Source organism: Perissodus microlepis, chromosome 19 (genome assembly GCF_051167445.1).
Source record: "Perissodus microlepis isolate ML-2025 ecotype Zambia chromosome 19, ASM5116744v1, whole genome shotgun sequence".
Lineage (NCBI taxonomy): Eukaryota > Metazoa > Chordata > Actinopteri > Cichliformes > Cichlidae > Perissodus > Perissodus microlepis.
The window spans coordinates 19,303,601-19,322,743 of NC_140479.1; the positions used below are offsets into that span (position 1 = coordinate 19,303,601).

Below are 19,143 nucleotides of genomic sequence, written 5' to 3' on the forward strand. Positions count from 1 at the left end.
GTCATGATCCCTTTCACTATGTTGGAAAAAAAGACACAGCAGACAGCACCTGAGGGCCCCGTTCAATATATAAAGCTTATATGAGTCATTCAGGTAGAATGGCAGCAAAGGATAAAGGGATTTGGGGGTTTTTTGAAGGAGAGAACTGTAAAAATTCAAGTAATTCAAGTCGTTATACATGTATTTCCCTTGACAATGATTTTTTTAATAATAAATGTATTCGATATTCATTGTTAAAATATTTTGTTGTTGCTGTTGTTTCTCACTTATACCGCGCGGGGGCGAGCGCAATTTGGAGGAGGGAAGCAATTGAACAAGCAACCGGAAGCTTATCTTGCAGTTTACAAGAGGTGTTGCGACTTTCCAGCGTTTTTTTCTGTACGTCTGGGTAACAGCAACAGAAAAAATGTCCGAAAGAAAAGTATTGAATGTAAGTATATGAACTCTAAAACTGGTACTTCACTTCTGTTATTAAAAATACTATAGGACCAGAGCAGGTTGACGTTAGCATTGAAGCTAAGTGTGGCGTTTTTTATAGTTTCTGTTTAATTTAACTAAAAGCTGGTAGGTAGCGTTGCTTTTTCAACTACTGTTACTACGATAGTGTGTATCAAGACTATATTGTAATAAAATTAGATATTATTAGTCTAATGGCTACAAGTTTGTAAGCTAACCTATGTGTTTTACTATCCACAGAAATACTACCCTCCGGATTTCGATCCGTCCAAAATCCCGAAGCTAAAGCTCCCCAAAGATCGTCAGTATGTGGTCAGATTGATGGCTCCATTTAATATGAGGTATGCTTGTCTTACCCACGTATATCTAAGAAGTTGTTTCCTGGTTACACTACTGAAGTTTAACTTTCTTACAATGAAATGCAGCTGATATTGTAAAGAATGCTGTTATGAATACACAACCAAACAACATGCGAGAAGGCGAACAAAAACGCCCCCTGCAGCGTTATGAATGGACTGGTACCAACAGTTGTGGTCAGACATATACACTCATCATAGACATGACTGTCATGGTAATTTTGGGCTTTTAATGATTTAATTGAACCGTGCTTTTTTTTTCCAGGGTGGAATGATTTTCAAATTATATTTTTAATTATTTAAAAATTTTAAATTTTGTCTAATTTACAAAATTATAAATGCAGTAAAGGTGAGGCTGTCAAGCATGGCGGTGGTAGTGTCGTGCACTGCGGTTGTTTTTGCTGCCAGTGGTACTGGTACACTGCACAAAGTGGATGGAATAGTAAAAAAGGATGAGTACGCCCTAATTCATCGACTTCACCTCAGATCAACAGCTTGATATTTGAAACTTGGACACAGTTGGGGGTTCCAGCAGGACAATGACACCAAATAAACATCAAGATATTAAGCTTCTGGAATGGCCCCAGTTCTTCATCCAGCACATAATAATAATCTTTTAACATTTTTTCCAGTTTCAGAAAAAATGAGCGTATATCATGCTCTTGGAATGACTATATGACACAAACATTGTATTTTTCAAGTTGTTGGAGAAGGTAGAGCTGTTTTAGAGCTTTCTTTCCAAATAGAGACTTCCAGGTCCAGTTTAGTCATGGCCTTAATATATATTTCTGCTTTTTAGTGACTTAAGAGTACAGTGTTGCGGTTATTTCTGACTGTCAAAGCAGGAGTCTTGGTTTTTTTGTTTTATATGAATGTAAGAGTCTATTCATTGGATATAGGGCTTATTTGCAGTAAAACAGGGTTGCTGCTCACTTATAGGACCTTTTTTTGGCTTCTCTAAATTACTCCTGTCACTACAGTGTCATCATTTCTTCTACTTTGCAGGTGTAAAACATGCGGTGAGTACATTTACAAGGGGAAGAAGTTCAATGCACGCAAAGAGACCGTTCAGAATGAGACCTACATGGGACTGCCTATCTTTCGTTTCTACATCAAATGTACCCGCTGTCTTGCTGAAATTACATTTAAGGTAAGTGTGAATGATCTGATCATCAAAGTTGCAAGAGATATCTCAGAGATATCACTTATATTGGGCATAAAATACCCGTTGACAATGCTATATCTTATGATGACGTCATAGACTGACCCGGAGAACACAGACTACGCCATGGAGCACGGCGCAACGCGAAACTTCCAGGCAGAGAAACTCATGGAGGAGGAGGAGAAGAGAATCCAGCAGGAGAGGGAAGAAGAGGAACTGAACAACCCCATGAAGGTTAGTGTTTTAAAAGTCATCCTCTGTTCTTACTTAAATTGGCACATGAAACACAGAATGAATGGTTTCCCAATCCTCGACCAGGTGCTGGAGAACCGCACAAAGGATTCAAAGTTAGAGATGGAGGTTTTGGAGAACCTGCAGGAGTTGAAGGAGCTGAATCAGAGACAGGCTCTGGTGGACTTTGAGGGAATGATCGACCAGTACAGAGAGATGGAGAAGAGGGAGCGGGAACGGGAGAAAGAGGAGGATGAGCGTGAAATGAAGTGAGTTGTGCATGCTCAGAAAAATTGTCTGATTTTTTTTTTTTTTTTTTTTTTTTTTTTTGAACAATCTCAAGCATGTTTCATATTTAATTGAAAATGTTTTTTGCTATAATATCTAATACATAGTTAGATGTATATGTGGAAATTTAAAATTACACTGTGCTTTGTTCAACAGGGAGATGTTGGATCGTGCTCTCGTGAAAAGACTCAGAGAGTCTGACTCTGATTCAGAAACAGAAGAAGAGAGCAGCAGCAAACAGTCAAACAAGTCCAGCTCAGACAAACCAACAGACATCCTCACTGCTGACAAACCAACAGAGGCAGAGGTCTGTATAGCCACCCACATGTGACATATCGAAATATCTGTCAAGATTATTTAGTCATAATCCTCAAGGTTTCAGTGACTGCCTCTTCATTTTCCTGTTTTACCTCCAATGTTTCAAAGTTTGAATAAAGAACTATGATTTTCATTTTATAGTTTAGAGTCTGGAGATCAATATATTGAGCTGGGTTTTCATAAACCCAGTCACCTAACACAGACCTCTCATGACACATGTGAACGTGATCCAGAAATATGGCCATCTTCTGTGGCCCAAACCTAGCTTAAAATTGACTGAGGCAAAGTGAAAAGCAACAATGCTGAAAAGGTTTTAGAGTGAGCAACATATTCTTCCATCCAGACCGTGTCTTTCTGGGAGAGCTTTGCATATTTCAGCAAGACAATGCTGCATCTATTACAACAGCATGGCATTGTAGTAGAAAAGTTCAGGTGCGGAGCTGGGCTGCCTGCATTCATCAGTGGAAAACATCTGCACAATCATGAAATGAAAAATATGGCAAAGACTGCCAAGCAGCTAGAATCTCTTATCAGACGAGAACGAGAGAAAATTCCTCTCCTAAAAGTCCGTCAGCTGGTTGCTAACAAACTATTGTTAAAGACGAGGTGATGCTACACAGTGGTTTTCAGTTTAAATGTTAAATATGATGTTCTGTTTTCATTTACATTTTACACACTTTCTCAGCTTCTTTGGAAGAGGGTTTATATGTAAGGTTGTGGCAGTTAAGGCCAGTGACTTTCACAATGCTCATTGTCTTTAAATACAGAATTCCACAATCACAATGTACATAATGAGAATTTTCTATGTGTTGCTGACCGAAAAGCTTTGGGCTGTATTTTCCTCATCCTTTCTACAGGGAGCTTCAGCTGGAGGCGCAAAGAAGGCCAAGGTGGAGAGCTGGGAGAGGAGTGTCGGGACGCTGGGTGGTAAAGGAGCATTAGGTTCACTGGTTGTCCGAAAGAAACCAGCAATGACTGTGAGCAAACCCAGTTCAGTAACGGAAACTGCTGCTCCTATCTCACAGACAGGTAACACATCGGTATCCTACACACTTTGGCCTCTTTTATTTGAAGTCTCTGGCATTTTGTACTTGACTTTTGTTTTTCTCTCACCAAACTATGTCCTTCGTGTTGGTACTTGTTCACATCTTTAATCAAAAGTTAGCTTTTTCTTCATTGTAAGACACAGTCTTTGTTTGTCTTGTTTTTCAGATTCAAAGCCAGCGACGACAGGCGCTTCTAAACCCGTCACCACACAAAATGGGTCATCATCCCTCAGCCTGTTGGGGGCGTATTCAGACAGTGACAGCAATGACAGCGAATGAGAACAAGATGACTCAAGTGACTGACATACAATTATATGTATGGTGCAGAAAGGAATACAGTGCTTAAGCCCTGTTTGTAATGTTATACAGATATTGAAATCTCATATAAATCAGCTTAAGGATCTCCCCCCAGTTGTTTAAATCCAGTCAGATCCACAGAAAAATGGGTCTGTTTGTCCTGTGACTATACCACCTGTATATTTTAATGTTTATTAAAATGTCTGTACTGTTTGTATGTAGCATTTTTTTTAACTTGGTGTCTTAAAAGCATATTATAATGCTGGTGTTTCCAAGCCAGCAGAGACACATATGTGCATGTTTGGGTTATTTCTCAGCTTGTCCTTGGTCTTGAGGTCCATGCCCTAAACGCACCACCTAAGAGCCATCCAGGTCCAGGAGGTGGCATCCTAATCTAGTCCCCAAACCAATTCAACTGACGTCCTTCATTGTGGAACAGTAGAAGTTCTGCTCTTGTAAATGAACAAGCTCCCCACCTTGCCTCAAAGGGAGAGCCCAGACACCCTTCAAAGGAAGCTCATTTTCAACATTTGACCACAAAGCCAAGATAAGTCAGTAAATCAGTAATCCAAATTCATTTGTGTAGTTTTTTTCCCCTCCACAGACAGGATTAACTGGATTTAACTTTCATTTCATATACATAAGCTGGCTCCACCTCAGGCAGCCAGCATTATTAAAAATCAAAATACACACTGTAGTCTAACTCTCAGAGCCCAGAATAAATTAAGTAGTTGTGGAATTGTTCCAGGGTGGAATTATTGTACAGCATCTTTAATGATCTCTGCTAGCCATCAACAAGCTTCTGGCAAGATATTTGATCACTGTTTTTGGTAGAATTAGTGCAATGAAATTTGTTGATTTCCTCACACCAACCCCGCTTTTAAGCATAGTTCACAAATTTCCAGCAGGACTGAGGTTTACTTTGGGAAGGCCGTTCCAGAAGCTTAATTTTAGCCTGCTTTTTCCGTTCCCATAGGACCGTAGTCCTATTGGAACACCCAACTGTGTGTAGCTTTTGAGTTGAGGTGAAGTAGGAGAATGTGGAGGTAGGCCTAGTTCTTTGCACTTTGTGAAATGAACTAGTTCAACTGACAGCAAAACAGCTCCAGAGAATGAACCACCATCATTTACATTTGGTACCCTACAGTGTTTTTAGATTTGAAAGTCTCACCTCTGCTCCTCCAAACATACCTCTTGTATTTGTGGCCAAATCGGTCAGGCTTTCTCTTGCCTGACAATCCTTTTTTTTTTTTTTTTCAGAAGGCATTTGATTTGTTCATGTGGTCAGCTTCACATTTCAGTCAAGCTTGAAGGTGTTGATTTTGGAGTAGCTGCGTCTTTCTTAGTCAGCACCCTCTCCGTCTACAGATATGTAAAACTGTCTTCACTGTGGACCGTGACACTGTGTTTCAGCAGTTTCCAGTTCATGGCAGGCATGAGCCTAGGTGCTTCTTGGGTTGTTTCTAACATCTTAACCATTTTTTTTCTCATCTGAGGATGACAATTTTGGTCTTCCTCCAGTCCTTGGCGATTACGTACAGCTGTTTGAAGGGAAAATCTTGGAATATGCAGTTATTTTTAATTGGTTCCGAAATACCTTTGCCTCTTCTATGTAATTTTCTTTCTTATTTTCACTGAGTTCCTTGGACTTTTCTATTGTTATGAGAATTGATCAATCCAATGTGCGCTGTCAAATAAATCCTTTATATGCTGGCAAAGAGAAACTACCAGATGTAGTCGATTGTGATTACCAATGAGAACTTAATAGGCGAGTGTATTTATATATTTAAGGCTGTATGTATATTTTTGACCCAGTGTGGATTAGAAAAAGCAAAAATAGATTAAAAACTTTCACCCAATTTTTGTTTTTAAAAATAATTAAAGTTGTATGCAGTACAATCATTTAAAGCCCAATTCAAAGTTCAAAGATAATCTAAAATTTAGCATATGTGAACAATGTTGCAGGTTAAAGTTCACAGTGATACGTCGCACACTCTTCAGTGTAGAAAACAGATGAAAAGCAAAATATTCCACGATGGCGGGGATTATTTTTGAAAGAATGAGGATTATTCACAGCGCTGCAGCTTAAACAGTGGATTAGGCAGGGTTCGTATGACTTTAATGTCGACTCACAAAAATAATGAACAAATAAATAAATAAATAAATGTGTGTCCCCTCCCCTTTAATCCAGTCCGCCGTGGGTCTGAGTGGTGTGTCGGAGACGGTCTGCTCCAGTGTCTCCTCTGGTTCGGCTAGCATTAGCTGTCTGACCTGCTTGGCTCCGAAGCAAATTTTAGCGATTGCATATGTTTTACTTTGAGGCTGGACAGCATTAACACTAAAACCCGGATGGTAACCACAAAGACATAACTGGAACGGGTGACCGTCAATGCAAAGAAAAAGGGTGAGCCTAAAGAAGTAACGTTAGCAGAAACTGACGGTAGCTGCTACTCGGCTAACTTAGCTTAGACATGTTAACACTGCAGTGACTCATATTTAACTGCACAGCTCAATACTCCAACTCATAACTTCTTAAACTAAAAGACAGTAGGATTCGTTAGCTGTTAAGCTCTTTAAGAGTATTTTTTAGGAGGGAAATGCTACCCTTAATCCAGTGTTATGAGAAAGTGATTGATTGAACCCCTTTAATTTACAACCTAATGCTAACTAGCGATTGTCAGTGGACCCTGAGATCTGCTTTGCTGTTTATTAAACTAGAGGAAATCTTACGCAAGCTAACCACATGGGTTCAAGATTAGGGGTTAATCTTGCCTAACCTGTTGAGTATATTGTTGTAACAATAGCTCTCTGTTTTGGGGGTGACTTTGTCAGGGAATATAAAAACAAAGGTGGAAGAAATTTGTGCAGATTTGTGCATTTCTGTTAAGTAAGATGGTGTCCAAATGTAGCAGCTGAAATGGCCAATTTAATAATCACTAAACAGCCCCTATAATGTGATATTTACTACTTCATCCCCACAGATCCATGGCAAAGTGGCTGAAGGACTACCTGAACTTTGGCAGCAGGCGTGATCCTCCACAACCCCCGAGGCCAGATTACAGCGAGAGCGAGATTTTGAGGGCTTACAGAGCTCAGAAGGAGCTAGATTTTGAGGACCCGTACCAGCACACCGATAAGGAGCATCAGAATGGCGGTTTCAGCTCCTGTAATGCCACTGTGAGCCTTCCCTCTTTCCCTGCATTTGGTTCAGCGCTGCCTAATGGTGTAGAGGTATGACTTGGACTCCTTTTTTTACAGTCATGCGCACATGCAGCTTATGTTCCCTCCCCAAAAAAGCCTTGTGTCCCTACAGAAATTGTTTCCCAATGACCACTTTTAAATGCACATGCTCCAAAAAAGATATGCGCCTGTTTGGGTGATGTTCGATTCATTTTCTAATGTGTTCTCTATCCATGTCTTACATTTAGGTAAAACTTGTGTCTCCAAAACACAGACTGATTAAAGTGGACTCTCAGGAGTTTGGTCGCTGTAAAGTCCCTCTGAGCCCTGTGACTGTTCAGGAGGAACCTGTAAGCATTGTTATTTTAGACAATCACAATCTCAAAACACTGAGGTCCAATGTCATTGCATTTAATTTGTGTAATTCGCTTTGTTTCTATCCCCCCCACTAAGGTGGTTCCCTCTGCCCCAGCAGCGTCAGAGGCCGACGCAGATTACTCGGATCCTTTTGATGCACATCCACACCCAAGAGCCAGAACAAACTGGGAGCCCAAATCTGCACCAGCAGACTGCTGCAGTTACATGGAGCCATTTGAGGCCCAGCGAATCATTTCAGGTTTCCTCTACATAAAAGTTGATACTTGTATATGGTGAAATACTTACCGTACCATAAATAATTCACATTTATTGTGCATTTTATTGAGGTACAAGTGTTTTGGGAAGAATTACTTACCTAATTCTTAGGAGGGCTAAAGGTGAAAAGTTTTCACCTTCTATGTTTCCTGTGCAGAACTACAGCACAACATGATGGCCAACCGGTCTGGGAGTGGAGATGGCAGTCAGCTATATGACAACCCATATGAGGAGAGGACTCGGTACCACCATCGAGCTGGTCTGCCTCAGAAGGTTGAGGGTGGGGTGATAGACAGCAAGGAGAGCAGGCTGCCTCAGGATGACGAGAGGCCGGCTGATGAATACGACCAGCCGTGGGAGTGGAAGAAGGACAACATCTCTAAAGCCCTAGCAGGTAAATTGGGGATTTCCTGGTATCTGTCAGTGCGCCCCAGGGCGGCTGTGGCTACAATGTAGCTTGCCGTCACCAGTGTGTGAATGTGTGTGTGAATGGGTGGATGACTGGATGTGTAAAGCGCTTTGGGGTCCTTAGGGACTAGTAAAGCGCTATACAAATACAGGCCATTTATTACAGTTCTGTAGCTACTTGTCTTTGACTTATCATTTTCTCTCTGTGTGCCCATAGTTCAGTTTGAAGGGACTGAAAGAGAGCGATCACGAGGTCACACAGAACAGTCCAGGCTTACCATGACAGGCGCCACATCAGAGGCAACTACACTCCGTCTTGTAGGTGACACTCCTTCGCTCTTGGGAGAGAGGGTGGATCCATCTCTGCCGCTGGAGAAGCAAGTGTAAGTTGAGATTCACAGTCTGAACCTTTGATGTTGGCTCTACTAGTTTTTTTTTCTTTTTTTATTCTACTTCCAAAAAATAGCAGTCTTTCTTGCACAACATACCCTTCCACTTTCATCATGCTTCTAAGTAATTAATTGTCTTTTGTTTTTAAGTGAAGTTCCTCAAAATCTTTGTTTTTTTTGTTTTTCAAAATGGTAAAGGTCATTCAAATAAACCAAAACAAAAAACGGCCTTGTTTAAGTTCAAGTTCAAGGCCGTTGGTCCAGACATGCATCGTCTTGCATTTTTTTTTAAATGCAAGACGTGTGTGTGTGTGTGTGTGTGTGTGTGTGTGTGTGTGTGTGTGTGTGTGTGTGTGTGTGTGTGTGTGTGTGTGTGTGAGAGTGAGAAAGTAAAAGCTAAATCAGAAATGGAGGCTGGAGCTTTGCATTTCCTCTCGCATTTGCATCTGCAAAACACAACCAGCCGCACTCGGCTTGGCTTATTTTCTTTTTTTATTTGATTATAAAGAAATTGTGGCGATTACTGTCACATGTTTGGTGTTGTCTTGTCTTCTGCGTTTCACATCCTAAATGTGATGGGTTACCATCAGCAACAACAAAAGGAAAACAAATATTTTAAGTTCAAGCTGATATAAAGCTGGCTGATATGCACTTATGCCCATTGCTGTAAACAATGCTTGCTATGTATAAAATTTTGCAACTGGTTTATGAAAAGATTAATGCAGTTATGACTTTATAAAATGTTTAGCTTTGTGTTATGCTGTCCTGCTGCTTGCCTGCAGGTGGTACCATGGAGCCCTGAGCCGCGCAGAAGCAGAAAGTCTGCTGACTCTGTGCAAAGAGAGCTCCTACCTGGTGAGAAATAGCCAGACGTGCCGAAACGACTACTCTCTCTCCCTCAGGTAAACATGAGTGTCCCTGAATGCTTCGGTGTGGAGTGCATCAAAAAGAAGGAAAAAAACCCTTCATGTTGTCTTACTTCAATATTACCGCAGTCTGTTAAAGGGTAATTATTCCCTTGTGTACTACTTGGCTTTAGGCCCTTCCCAAATTTATGTGATCTGGTCCCCCACGCACCCACCCATTTGGGTATTGTTGCACATCATTTTTGTAGTTGCTCTGTTCTCACTTGGTTACAACAACCTTTTTTTCCGTCTTTTTTCTCTCAGCAAGTGTCTTTTTTTTTAGTCTCTTTAATAACCAACATGGAAACAGCTGCTTGGAAAAGATCATAGGCATGCTGGGAATTGCTCCCAATCTCACATCTGTATTATTTTGAAGCAGTGAGCTGAAAGAGCACAGGAATTTGTTTGGACTCCAGTGCAATGTTTTACCAAAATATTTGTGGATTCTCTGAGCATATGTGTGCTTAAACCACTGATCAAATTAGCAAAAGGGAAGAAAAAAAAAAGTGAAATGTAGCTGCAAAATGGAGGAAGGGAAACTTGAACAAACTGCTGCCAAAGCCATGTTTTGGTAATGTGATAGAATCTGATCTAAAATATTGTTTTGATGGAAGAAAGCCAGATGTGTAAAAGCTCAAGCTGAATTTTGCGTTCAGAATAAAAATGCATTTTTCAGATGCTTGAGTTTGCTTTCATACCACATGCTTGTTGGGTTAAGTAAGGGTATTTGTAGAAGGTGACGACATAACAAATACAAGGAAAACGAGAGGTGCAGGAAAGACCTGTTTGAACTCAAGATGTTATCTTTAATGATTGCTATCTTTACCACCAACGCACCAACAAAATTACAGGAAGACAAACCCAAGCTTCTCTAAGCGATGATTTTGGCCATTGTTTTTATCTTGGATCCCTGAACTTCACTTTGCAGAATGAATAAGTTGACATTAAAGTTAGTTCTGAGGGTGCATAGTGAGATTAATGGTACATTAATTATATCAATTAATAACCTATTCCCAATCAGATTTTCTGTTTCATAGACCCTTCACTAATACCACAGAAGGAAGCCGTGCAGTAAAAGTTACAGCAGTGTGTGTGTGACATAGTCCCAGAGACCTGAACACATTTGGATTAAATACCTATAAATGAGTTTAAAACACAGTATTTTTATACATCTAAGTTCGTCACGTGACTCTTTACGTTAGAGGAGGAAAAGTGAAGGATTTGTATTTATGTTTGACGCCAGTTTCAAAGTTTGACATTTAGAGATTGAGGCTCGGTTATATAAACAGTCAGCAGTGATTCACAGTGAGAAGGAATAAAACTGTCGGCAATTCATACCAAAATAATAGGCACAGATGCTGACTCCTGGTTGAATGACAACTCTCCAGTTCCCTTTACAGTTTTTTGTTGTTGTTGTTCCTGTTGAAACTTTTTAATTAAGCAAACCTGAATGGGCTGATTGTGTGCGGCCCACCCCAAGCAATGATGATAACACAATTGGTATGTTGATCTGAGACTGCAGGAATACTTTCATCACAGAAAGCTGTGTGGCGCTCCGATTGTTGTACGAAACATAACGTGACATATTTGTTGCAGGTGGCAGTTTTGATAATTATAAGGTCTTAAAACATTTTGTAATGCTCATGCACACACACAAACACACACTTTCATTCTCAGTCTTTCAGTGTACTAATTAACATTCCTGTCAGGCAAGTTGAGGCTCATCTGCACTGTCTCTTTATTGTCAGGAGCTGCAAAGGCTTCATGCATATGAAGTTCACCCAGTCCCCAGACGGCCGCTACGTCCTCGGAGAGAACAGCCCTCCATTCTTGACCATCCCCGAGGTCATCACCTACTACACGACACACAAGCTGCCAATCAGAGGAGCCGAGCATATGTCCCTGCTGTATCCTGTCCCAGTGCAGACCCTCTGACGGTGACATACACATCCTGATTTTCATGGTGCTACTGAATATATTCTTATATACATATATATTCTTAGTATTTACCTATTTCTACTTGTGTCCTACATGCTATGACACTGCCATTCTACCTGCACAGCTTGCAAGAGATTGGACCATCTGGTGCCATCTTTTCTGTTTTTACTTTAATCCCTGTATCTACACTGGCCGCTTACAAGAGAGCTCAGTGCTTAAGGAATCTGTGAAACAGTACATCACTGAAATCCCTCTATTTATCTGTCACGGACTCTTGAAAGTCAGCAATTGTTGATAATAGGATTGTTAGCTGAGTACTTTCACCTCACAGAGGAAAAAGACAAAATCTAGTCTTGAGACGGTAGAATTTATGTAATCTTGCATGGAGTTTTGTCTTTATTGCTGTCAAATGTGAAGCAGACTTAAAGAATATTATTGGTGGGGTCAGGGTGGCCTTAGCTTGTGCCAATAATCCAGTTTTTTGTTTGTTTGTTTTTTCTTGTCACATGAATTTCATGTTTTAAACTGACAAAAAAGTTCAAAGTGATTGGAGCTCTGGTGTGAGGATTGAGAACTAAGTTTAAAAGGTTGGAAATGCAGTTGAAATCATGCTGTGACTACAAGCAGTATTGTTGTTATATTTTTTTAAGTTTTAGTTACAATTATGAACCAAACACTACATATTTAAGTCGGACCATCTCTGCGCCCTGGGGTTTTCTCTCTGCGCGTTTCAGAGGCCCGCCAATGTCACTTGATGCTGTAGCCGTTTTGCCCTGCAGTGTTTTTGGCTCCTCTTGTTAATGTGTGAACAACACAAAGTTGACTGCGTCACACAATAACAGACACCTGCAATACTAGTTTAGAGAATATTAACTACAGTATTATACTGAAAGCTTGTGGCTTTGTGAACATGATTATCAAAGAAGCTTTGGTAGTTTAATTACTGTGCTTTTTTATAAAATTTTAAACCCTGTAAAAATAAAGGTTGTGGTGTTTTCAGTTTGTCTCTGCATTCTTTTTTTTTTTTTTTCCTTTTTTTTTTAATTTATTTATTTTTTTTTTTATATTTAATGTTTCATATGAGCTTCATAATGACTCCAGGTAAGGGGAGGTAAATTAAAATTTGGAATTGAATTAAAGGTAAGTTACTCCTCCAGCACACAGTTTAGCATAGAAAATTACACACGCTTCTTTTTTCTCAGATGGAATGATGGATTTAAAAAAAAAAAAAAAAAAAAAAAGAAGAAGAAGAAGAAGAATATGGTGCACAACTTCGAATTTATTTTGGATTTTTTTCTAATCCACACAGTGTCAAAATGAAACAAGTTTAAAATGGTAGGATTCCTTGAAGCTGAATTTTCTTTTTTCTTTTTTTTCCTTTTTTTTTAAAAAATTTATTTATTTTCTTATTTTAAGCAGTCCACAAATTGTCAACAAGGTTGAGGTTGTGGCTTTGGTAAGGAAATTCCGGATGTCCTGTGTTGGTCTGCTTTATCAATTTATGTGCAATTACAGTCACAGTCCTGTTGGAACCCCCAGTTGTTGGGGTTGGTTTTTTTTTGTTTTTGTTTTTTTAAGTGCCCTTTCTCACTTTCCTGTCCCCCAGCCCATGGCTGTCCCGTCTGTAACAACTGAAAATAAAATAAATAACAACAAAGGCTGATCCAATGGGCCAATATGGCAAGGCCATGATCAATTCTGGCGGCTAAAGAACCACAAGGGACAGGCAAAAAAAACAAAACCCACCACAATACCTGATAGCTGTTGATGTTTGTAGGTTTGACAGCCTCACCTTGTCATTCTAGTCAGCTCAATCTTTGTCTCGTCTGACCATCAAACATTTCTTTAGGAGGTTTTCGACTTCTTTATGTGGTCAGCTACAAATTTCAGTCGAGCTAGTGGACATTAACCGATTTCCTCTCATCTGACGATGACAGTTTGGGTCTTCCAGTCCTGTACAAAGTGGTGATACATCTGAATAACTTGTATTTATGCGCAATTGTTTGATAGTTGTACATAACTACAAAGCTTAACAATGTTTTACATGTTGGAATGTGCAGTTGTTTAGAAAGAGGCCTTTCCATCTTGTGCACAGTTTTCAGTCTTAGCTCTTCACAGAGTTCCTTGGAATTTCCCATTGTTGAGTATTGATCACTCCAGTGAGTGCTGTCAAACTTTTTATACCGATGATTTTGTTTATGACTGATAAGTCAGTCTCAATCACTGATGAGAAATTAATTTGCCTTGGCCAGGTCAGTTGTCTGGACTGGAGAAATGAATCCAAATTTGTGCATCTAATTCTTGTTTTTTTTAAAGTCTATGCTATACAGTCTTTCCAATATAGGGAAAAATGTTCAAAGGAATCATGATATTCATGCCCATTTGGAGTTTATGTAAATAAAAATATAGTAACTAAATCTTTAGTATTTTTGCAGTTGAAGAATGAATGAAGTATGAATGCTAGTTAAAGTTAAATGTAGGTCTTATCTCACATTGCAGCTGTTCACTGCCAATGACAAAGTGAGAAATTTATGCGAGCAGCAAGTGGGAGACGATCTCGCTTTGCCAAGCACATTCAACATAGGCAGGTGTACTGTCACCTGTTACTACAGCAACCAGCAGGTTTTGGTGTCAACACAGAAAGCTGCTACCTCAGCTGCAGGACAGGTAAGTATAGCTTTAAGGTAACTGAAAAAGTACTGTTATATGTTAAAGCTAATTGTGTGAATTGGTTTCTGCTATTTATAGTGTAAGCAGTTTTGGAAGGGTATAATGCACTTGGCTTTTATACCAATTATACAAAGGTATTAAAACTCTCTCGTTTTGCCTAGACAACTAATCAGGCTTGTTACACTACGTGGAAAAAGTCTTCAGTCATTCCTCATGCGTTATGTTTTGCTTCCAAACAGTCAGGCTTTTGGTTGTTTTTCAAAAGTGATTTCAAGCAATAGTTGATGCCAAGATTTTCATTGGGAGCGACAATCCCCACAATGGAGATGGAAGAAGAAGGATGAATGTGTGTTGTGGTTAAAAATATCAGACAACTTAACAAAAAACAATTTTAAATATTGTCTTTAGACACTTTCTATAAAAGCCGATCATTTGTTCCTATTTCTTTAGTTGGTTCTATGAAGAAAAAAAAAAAAAAAAAAAGCCAAAGAGAACATAGTTTGACAGGCATAAAATAACATTTATGCACCAACAAGGTGATTCCCAATGAAATATTGGCCAAAAACTTGGCATGTCTCAGCATGGTGTGTAATGTGTTCTTAAAAATGTTTAGGAAACTTGACAAGGGGAGGACAAACGACTATCTGACTATCTGCAGTAGATATACAGTATCTGAAAGTCATGTCCCTAATAGAAAAAGGGAAAAATCGATATGGATCTGACTCATGACCTATCAGAAACGGTCTTAGTGGAAAAGATGTCAAGAAGTTCTTTTTTTAGGAAGTGAAACGAGGAGAAAAGAATCTGAGTTTGGAATTTTTAAGCTGACAACATCAACTGTATGTACAGTAAAGGTCATCAGGGAGGTGCAACAGTTAGTGTCTACAGCATCAGTAAAACATCTGTAGAGCTCTGTCATTGTTTGGCGCCATTTCAGCCAGCGTTGTTGGAGATCTTTAAAAAAAACGACTCAATTATGAACACAGAAAAGTATTGTCAGGCTTTGATCCATCACGCATTATCATGGAAAGCATGTGATTGGCAACAGCTTGATTTTTCAAGATGATAGTGATCTCTGTCAGTGAAGTAAAAGCGTACCTGGATAGAAAAACATTATTAAAAACTATATTAACATTATTGAAGCATTGCAGGATCATCTTGATAGAAAATGGAGCAAAAGTTAGCCAACATCTAAAGACGAGCTTTGAATACCCTTCAAGAACACTGGAGAACTATACCAAAGTAACAATCATCCTAATGCTTTTATCCAGACATTGTGTCGTCATCTTTAGGCAACTAAAAGTTATGAATCCCAAGCCGCTCAAGCATTTCAGCTTTATCTAAGACTACCATTATGATAATGATCGACCAGAACTACTGACAAATGTGCTGTCTCAGATATAAAAGCATGTGGTTGTAATTGAGAAACTCTCTTTTGTTACAACTGAATCATTTTAGCAGCAAAGCGTTCTCCCAGTTGCATAAAGTGTTTCCATGGCGACTCGGATACAGCAGTTGGCTCAACCCAAACCAAACAGACTAAGATATCCAGACCGGTAGGTCTGAATCGCACCCTTTAACGAAGCTCTCTGTCTTTGTCGCCTTCTTTTTCACAAATGGGCTCTTTTCTGTTTTTCAGTCGGTCTGTTTACTGGCTGGATAAGCTTCCACCAGAAAGGAGCAGATTAACCACTAAAATTGGTCTGTGTACCAATCTTTTCCTTTTTTCTTCTCTTGGCAAACTTGATCTTTGCTGCCTTTTTGTAACACCGTGCATAATTGTTATTTTGTTTTCAACAGAGTTAACCCCCCGCTGGTCGGACTTGTGCATAAGTAGAAAGTTCTACAATCAAGTCACGTAAATATAATAGACTTCTAATAAATGCGCGACCCATTTTGGGCAGTTTCTTAATAACTTTGTTTTTTTTCAGAAACATTTATGTGCTCTTATACGTACGATATGAGTCAGTTTTCTAGTTTTTTGTTCCTTTTTTTAAAAGTTTTTAATGTTAGATTTTTCCACAGCTTTGTCACCCTGTCCCCATTAAGATATCTTATGTTGTACTAATATTATTAGCAAGATCCAGTAAACCAAGATAAGAAACTTGTTTGATTGGATTCAAGTGATGAAACTTTCATCATCAGTGTTTGCAATCAGACCTCTTAGAATTTTCTGTGTGCATATCTGCAGCAGAGTAAAGTGCAGACCTTCATGAAGCCTGAAGCTTCTGAAGCCTTCCCTTTAGAGGCCTTGGCCCTGACATAACGAGAAAACCTATTTATAGTAATTTTCTTGGCACTACACATGTCACAAACAAACACGTCAAATTAGGCAGTAGCTAAACTGTACCTGCAAGACCTTTTTTTTTTTTTTATAGCTCTCTCCATCTTTATGTCCTTCCTCAGAATTTCTCCCATATGGCAGGTCAGTGAATGGGCTCTTAAGGCCGTCCCATCCAAACGGGTGTGTCATCTGGCTCAACCTCGGGCGCCTGCAGCTGGTCGGCAGCCCGCCTGCCCGTTGTCGGTCCCTGTGAGTAACACAAACTATTTCCTGAGAGAAAATAAATGAATATGTGGTGCATTGTTAGATGACTGCTAGTTTACCATACCTGCCACAAAGTCTTTTAAACTCCACAGCCTACTGTGTTAGTTAGGCCAGAATGTCCGGTATTTAAAGCGCCAAAACTTTAAAATATATTATATAATTATATTATAACTTTCAACAGAGCCGTCTTGTGTTTTTTACTGGTTTTGTATTCTGAAAGCACGAATAGGTCCAGGTGTTTTGTGGTTGGCTTTGACTTTCCCTTCAAGGAAAGTTAGGATGATCGAAGTTAATAACTTCCCTAATCCTGAGACGTGTGATTGCCTGTACATCCTTTCAACTTAATTTATCTAATTAGGTGTGGTGTGATACATTTCAATTTAAAGTGTGTGACATGACTATAAATCCATGTTTCATATGGACAGGATGAAAAATACCTGACTGACACCATTCTTCTTTGTGTTTAATAGGCTTATTTACAAATTTGATTCCAGGTAAGCACACAGACAGCTGTTGCCACTTCACGGATCTGCCAGCTCGCCCAGCCAAAGCGAAGGCAGGTTCTGGAGAAATCCAGGCACGTATCTAAACATGTACAAGTAATCCACCTGCCCTCTAAAGCATCTGCACACATAGAGCTACTCGCCAGTAAGCCTATTTTTTTCCACCATGCAATTTTCACCTGCTTGCTTTTCTTTGCTTGTCTAGGCTCTCAGTCACCCAGGTAAAGGTTCTCTAGAGAGCTTGAAATAAAGGCAACTGGACTTCTTTAGGTTACTGAAGTGGTTCCACTTCTTGTCCGTGGGGGTTCGTCTGAATACAAATTTGTTTTTAGAATCGAGTTGCTTTTTTTTTTTTTTTTTCAAGCTGTCTAGACTTTTTTCATGTGTTTAAACTTGCATTGTATTGTCTGCTAGTTGACACAATCACCTTTGTTGCCCTAGCTCCGAAGAATGACCACCCCGAGTTCAAAGGAGACCGCCCAGTGTGCTGGTCCGTTTCCAAAGCTGCAAAGAGCTACATAACCAGCCAAAGACTTCTTGATCTGTCCAGTCCTAAAGAGAGGAAGGCTCTGTATGAGGGATATGACCCATACACGATCAGCCGGGGAGCCCGATCAGCCAGCCCCTCTCCCAGAATACAACAGCTCTGTTTGCCTCTGTCTCGCAAATGCAGCTCAGAGTAAGAGCAGTGACGGCAAACACCGGCCCCCAGAGAGCTGTTGATTGTTCCATTTTCCTTGCCGAAGACTGTAATCGTGATGAAGTGTTTTCCTTGTGAAATAATGACTAAGCGTTGTTATTTGTTCTGCTGCGTGAATAGCTATGCACATAGGTAAAAGACTACTGCAACATCTTAGTGTTTAAGCCCTTGGATATTTGCCACTGTGGACTTACTGTATTAACTGAAGATTTCCTGATTTTACCCGTCTAATTTTTGCCAGGATAAAGCTGCTGTTAAGCGTGATTATTCTCCTTATTTTCCTTAAAAACATGCTTGTGTGTGTGAAATATCTTTTTTTTAAAGACTATTGTTGTGCATCTTTGGTAATGATGAACAACATGCTTAATTGCAGGTTGATTAGACCAACTCGGGGGATATTCTTACCCACAGATGAAGTTTCTTTGTGACATTATGCAGCACATATCCTGTAGTACATCCTTCACGTCTTAATTGCTTTTATAGTTATTGTTAACACAAGCCCCATGCGTCAGTTTTACACACTGCAGACTAATTTCGAGGCTAAGAAAGGTAATAGCTGAAAGGAAGCGATTGTTATTATTATAGTGCAGATGCGCTTAATGGTTTTAGAGTAGTTTCTGTGTAAATTGGCCACAACATAGAATGCGGGAAAGTGAAACCTGTTTTTTTTTTTTTTTCTTTATAGAAAAAGTTATTATGAGTTATTTGTGACGTGTAAATGTCATGTAGGCTATATAAAAGTGACCGTTTGGGGGGACCTCGATCCGCAGTTAGGCAACAGCACGCCACACATTGGGCACGGAGTGGGGCGGCACTGGTGTGTTTACTTCGAGGTGACAGGCGGCAGATTTTGCGCAATCGCTGTAGATGAACTCTACGAGACGGGTATCGTTCGGCATAATCCGGTAAGAGGAGTTCGGATTTTGACATTTTGCAGCCGCTCGTTTCGTTTCATGAATTGCAACTTTGGTTGAAACTCACATAGTGCATGTTTGTTCTGCTGTTTAACGTGATTAACGCTTCAGTAAGCAAACAAAAAGACAACCTGTCAAGCTGCTCAAGTGTTAGCGGTTTATTGACGAGAAAATCTGCTACCACAATTCTTAATGAGTGAT

General features: G+C 39.7%; 3 protein-coding genes across 4 annotated transcripts; all 3 read left to right on the top strand.

The window, feature by feature from the left end:
* The first annotated feature begins 300 nt into the window (after positions 1 to 300).
* On the top strand, positions 301 to 4,367 carry yju2 (YJU2 splicing factor homolog). The gene is made up of 8 exons (XM_084914466.1): positions 301 to 430; positions 697 to 797; positions 1,818 to 1,962; positions 2,074 to 2,208; positions 2,293 to 2,474; positions 2,650 to 2,800; positions 3,669 to 3,840; positions 4,024 to 4,367. The coding sequence occupies exons 1-8, from the start codon at positions 407 to 409 to the stop codon at positions 4,134 to 4,136; spliced, it is 1,023 nt and encodes a 340-aa protein (XP_084770592.1). The 5' UTR covers positions 301 to 406; the 3' UTR covers positions 4,137 to 4,367.
* Positions 4,368 to 6,330: 1,963 nt separating this feature from the next.
* LOC146365867 (SH2 domain-containing adapter protein F-like) lies at positions 6,331 to 12,606 on the top strand. Its single transcript, XM_084914465.1, has 8 exons — positions 6,331 to 6,558; positions 7,136 to 7,385; positions 7,583 to 7,684; positions 7,788 to 7,950; positions 8,125 to 8,361; positions 8,593 to 8,758; positions 9,547 to 9,666; positions 11,418 to 12,606. The coding sequence occupies exons 2-8, from the start codon at positions 7,140 to 7,142 to the stop codon at positions 11,602 to 11,604; spliced, it is 1,221 nt and encodes a 406-aa protein (XP_084770591.1). The 5' UTR covers positions 6,331 to 6,558; positions 7,136 to 7,139; the 3' UTR covers positions 11,605 to 12,606.
* A 73-nt stretch (positions 12,607 to 12,679) lies between these two features.
* spmap2 (sperm microtubule associated protein 2) lies at positions 12,680 to 18,541 on the top strand. 2 transcript variants are annotated; one of them, XM_084914470.1, is made up of 6 exons: positions 12,680 to 15,833; positions 15,917 to 15,978; positions 16,078 to 16,135; positions 16,684 to 16,810; positions 17,320 to 17,473; positions 17,770 to 18,020. In XM_084914470.1, the coding sequence occupies exons 1-6, from the start codon at positions 15,772 to 15,774 to the stop codon at positions 18,009 to 18,011; spliced, it is 705 nt and encodes a 234-aa protein (XP_084770596.1). In that variant the 5' UTR covers positions 12,680 to 15,771; the 3' UTR covers positions 18,012 to 18,020. The 2 variants fall into 2 exon arrangements, with proteins under 2 accessions (XP_084770596.1, XP_084770595.1); XM_084914469.1 differs by having other exon boundaries at positions 15,917 to 16,135; positions 17,770 to 18,541.
* The last annotated feature ends 602 nt before the right edge of the window (positions 18,542 to 19,143 follow it).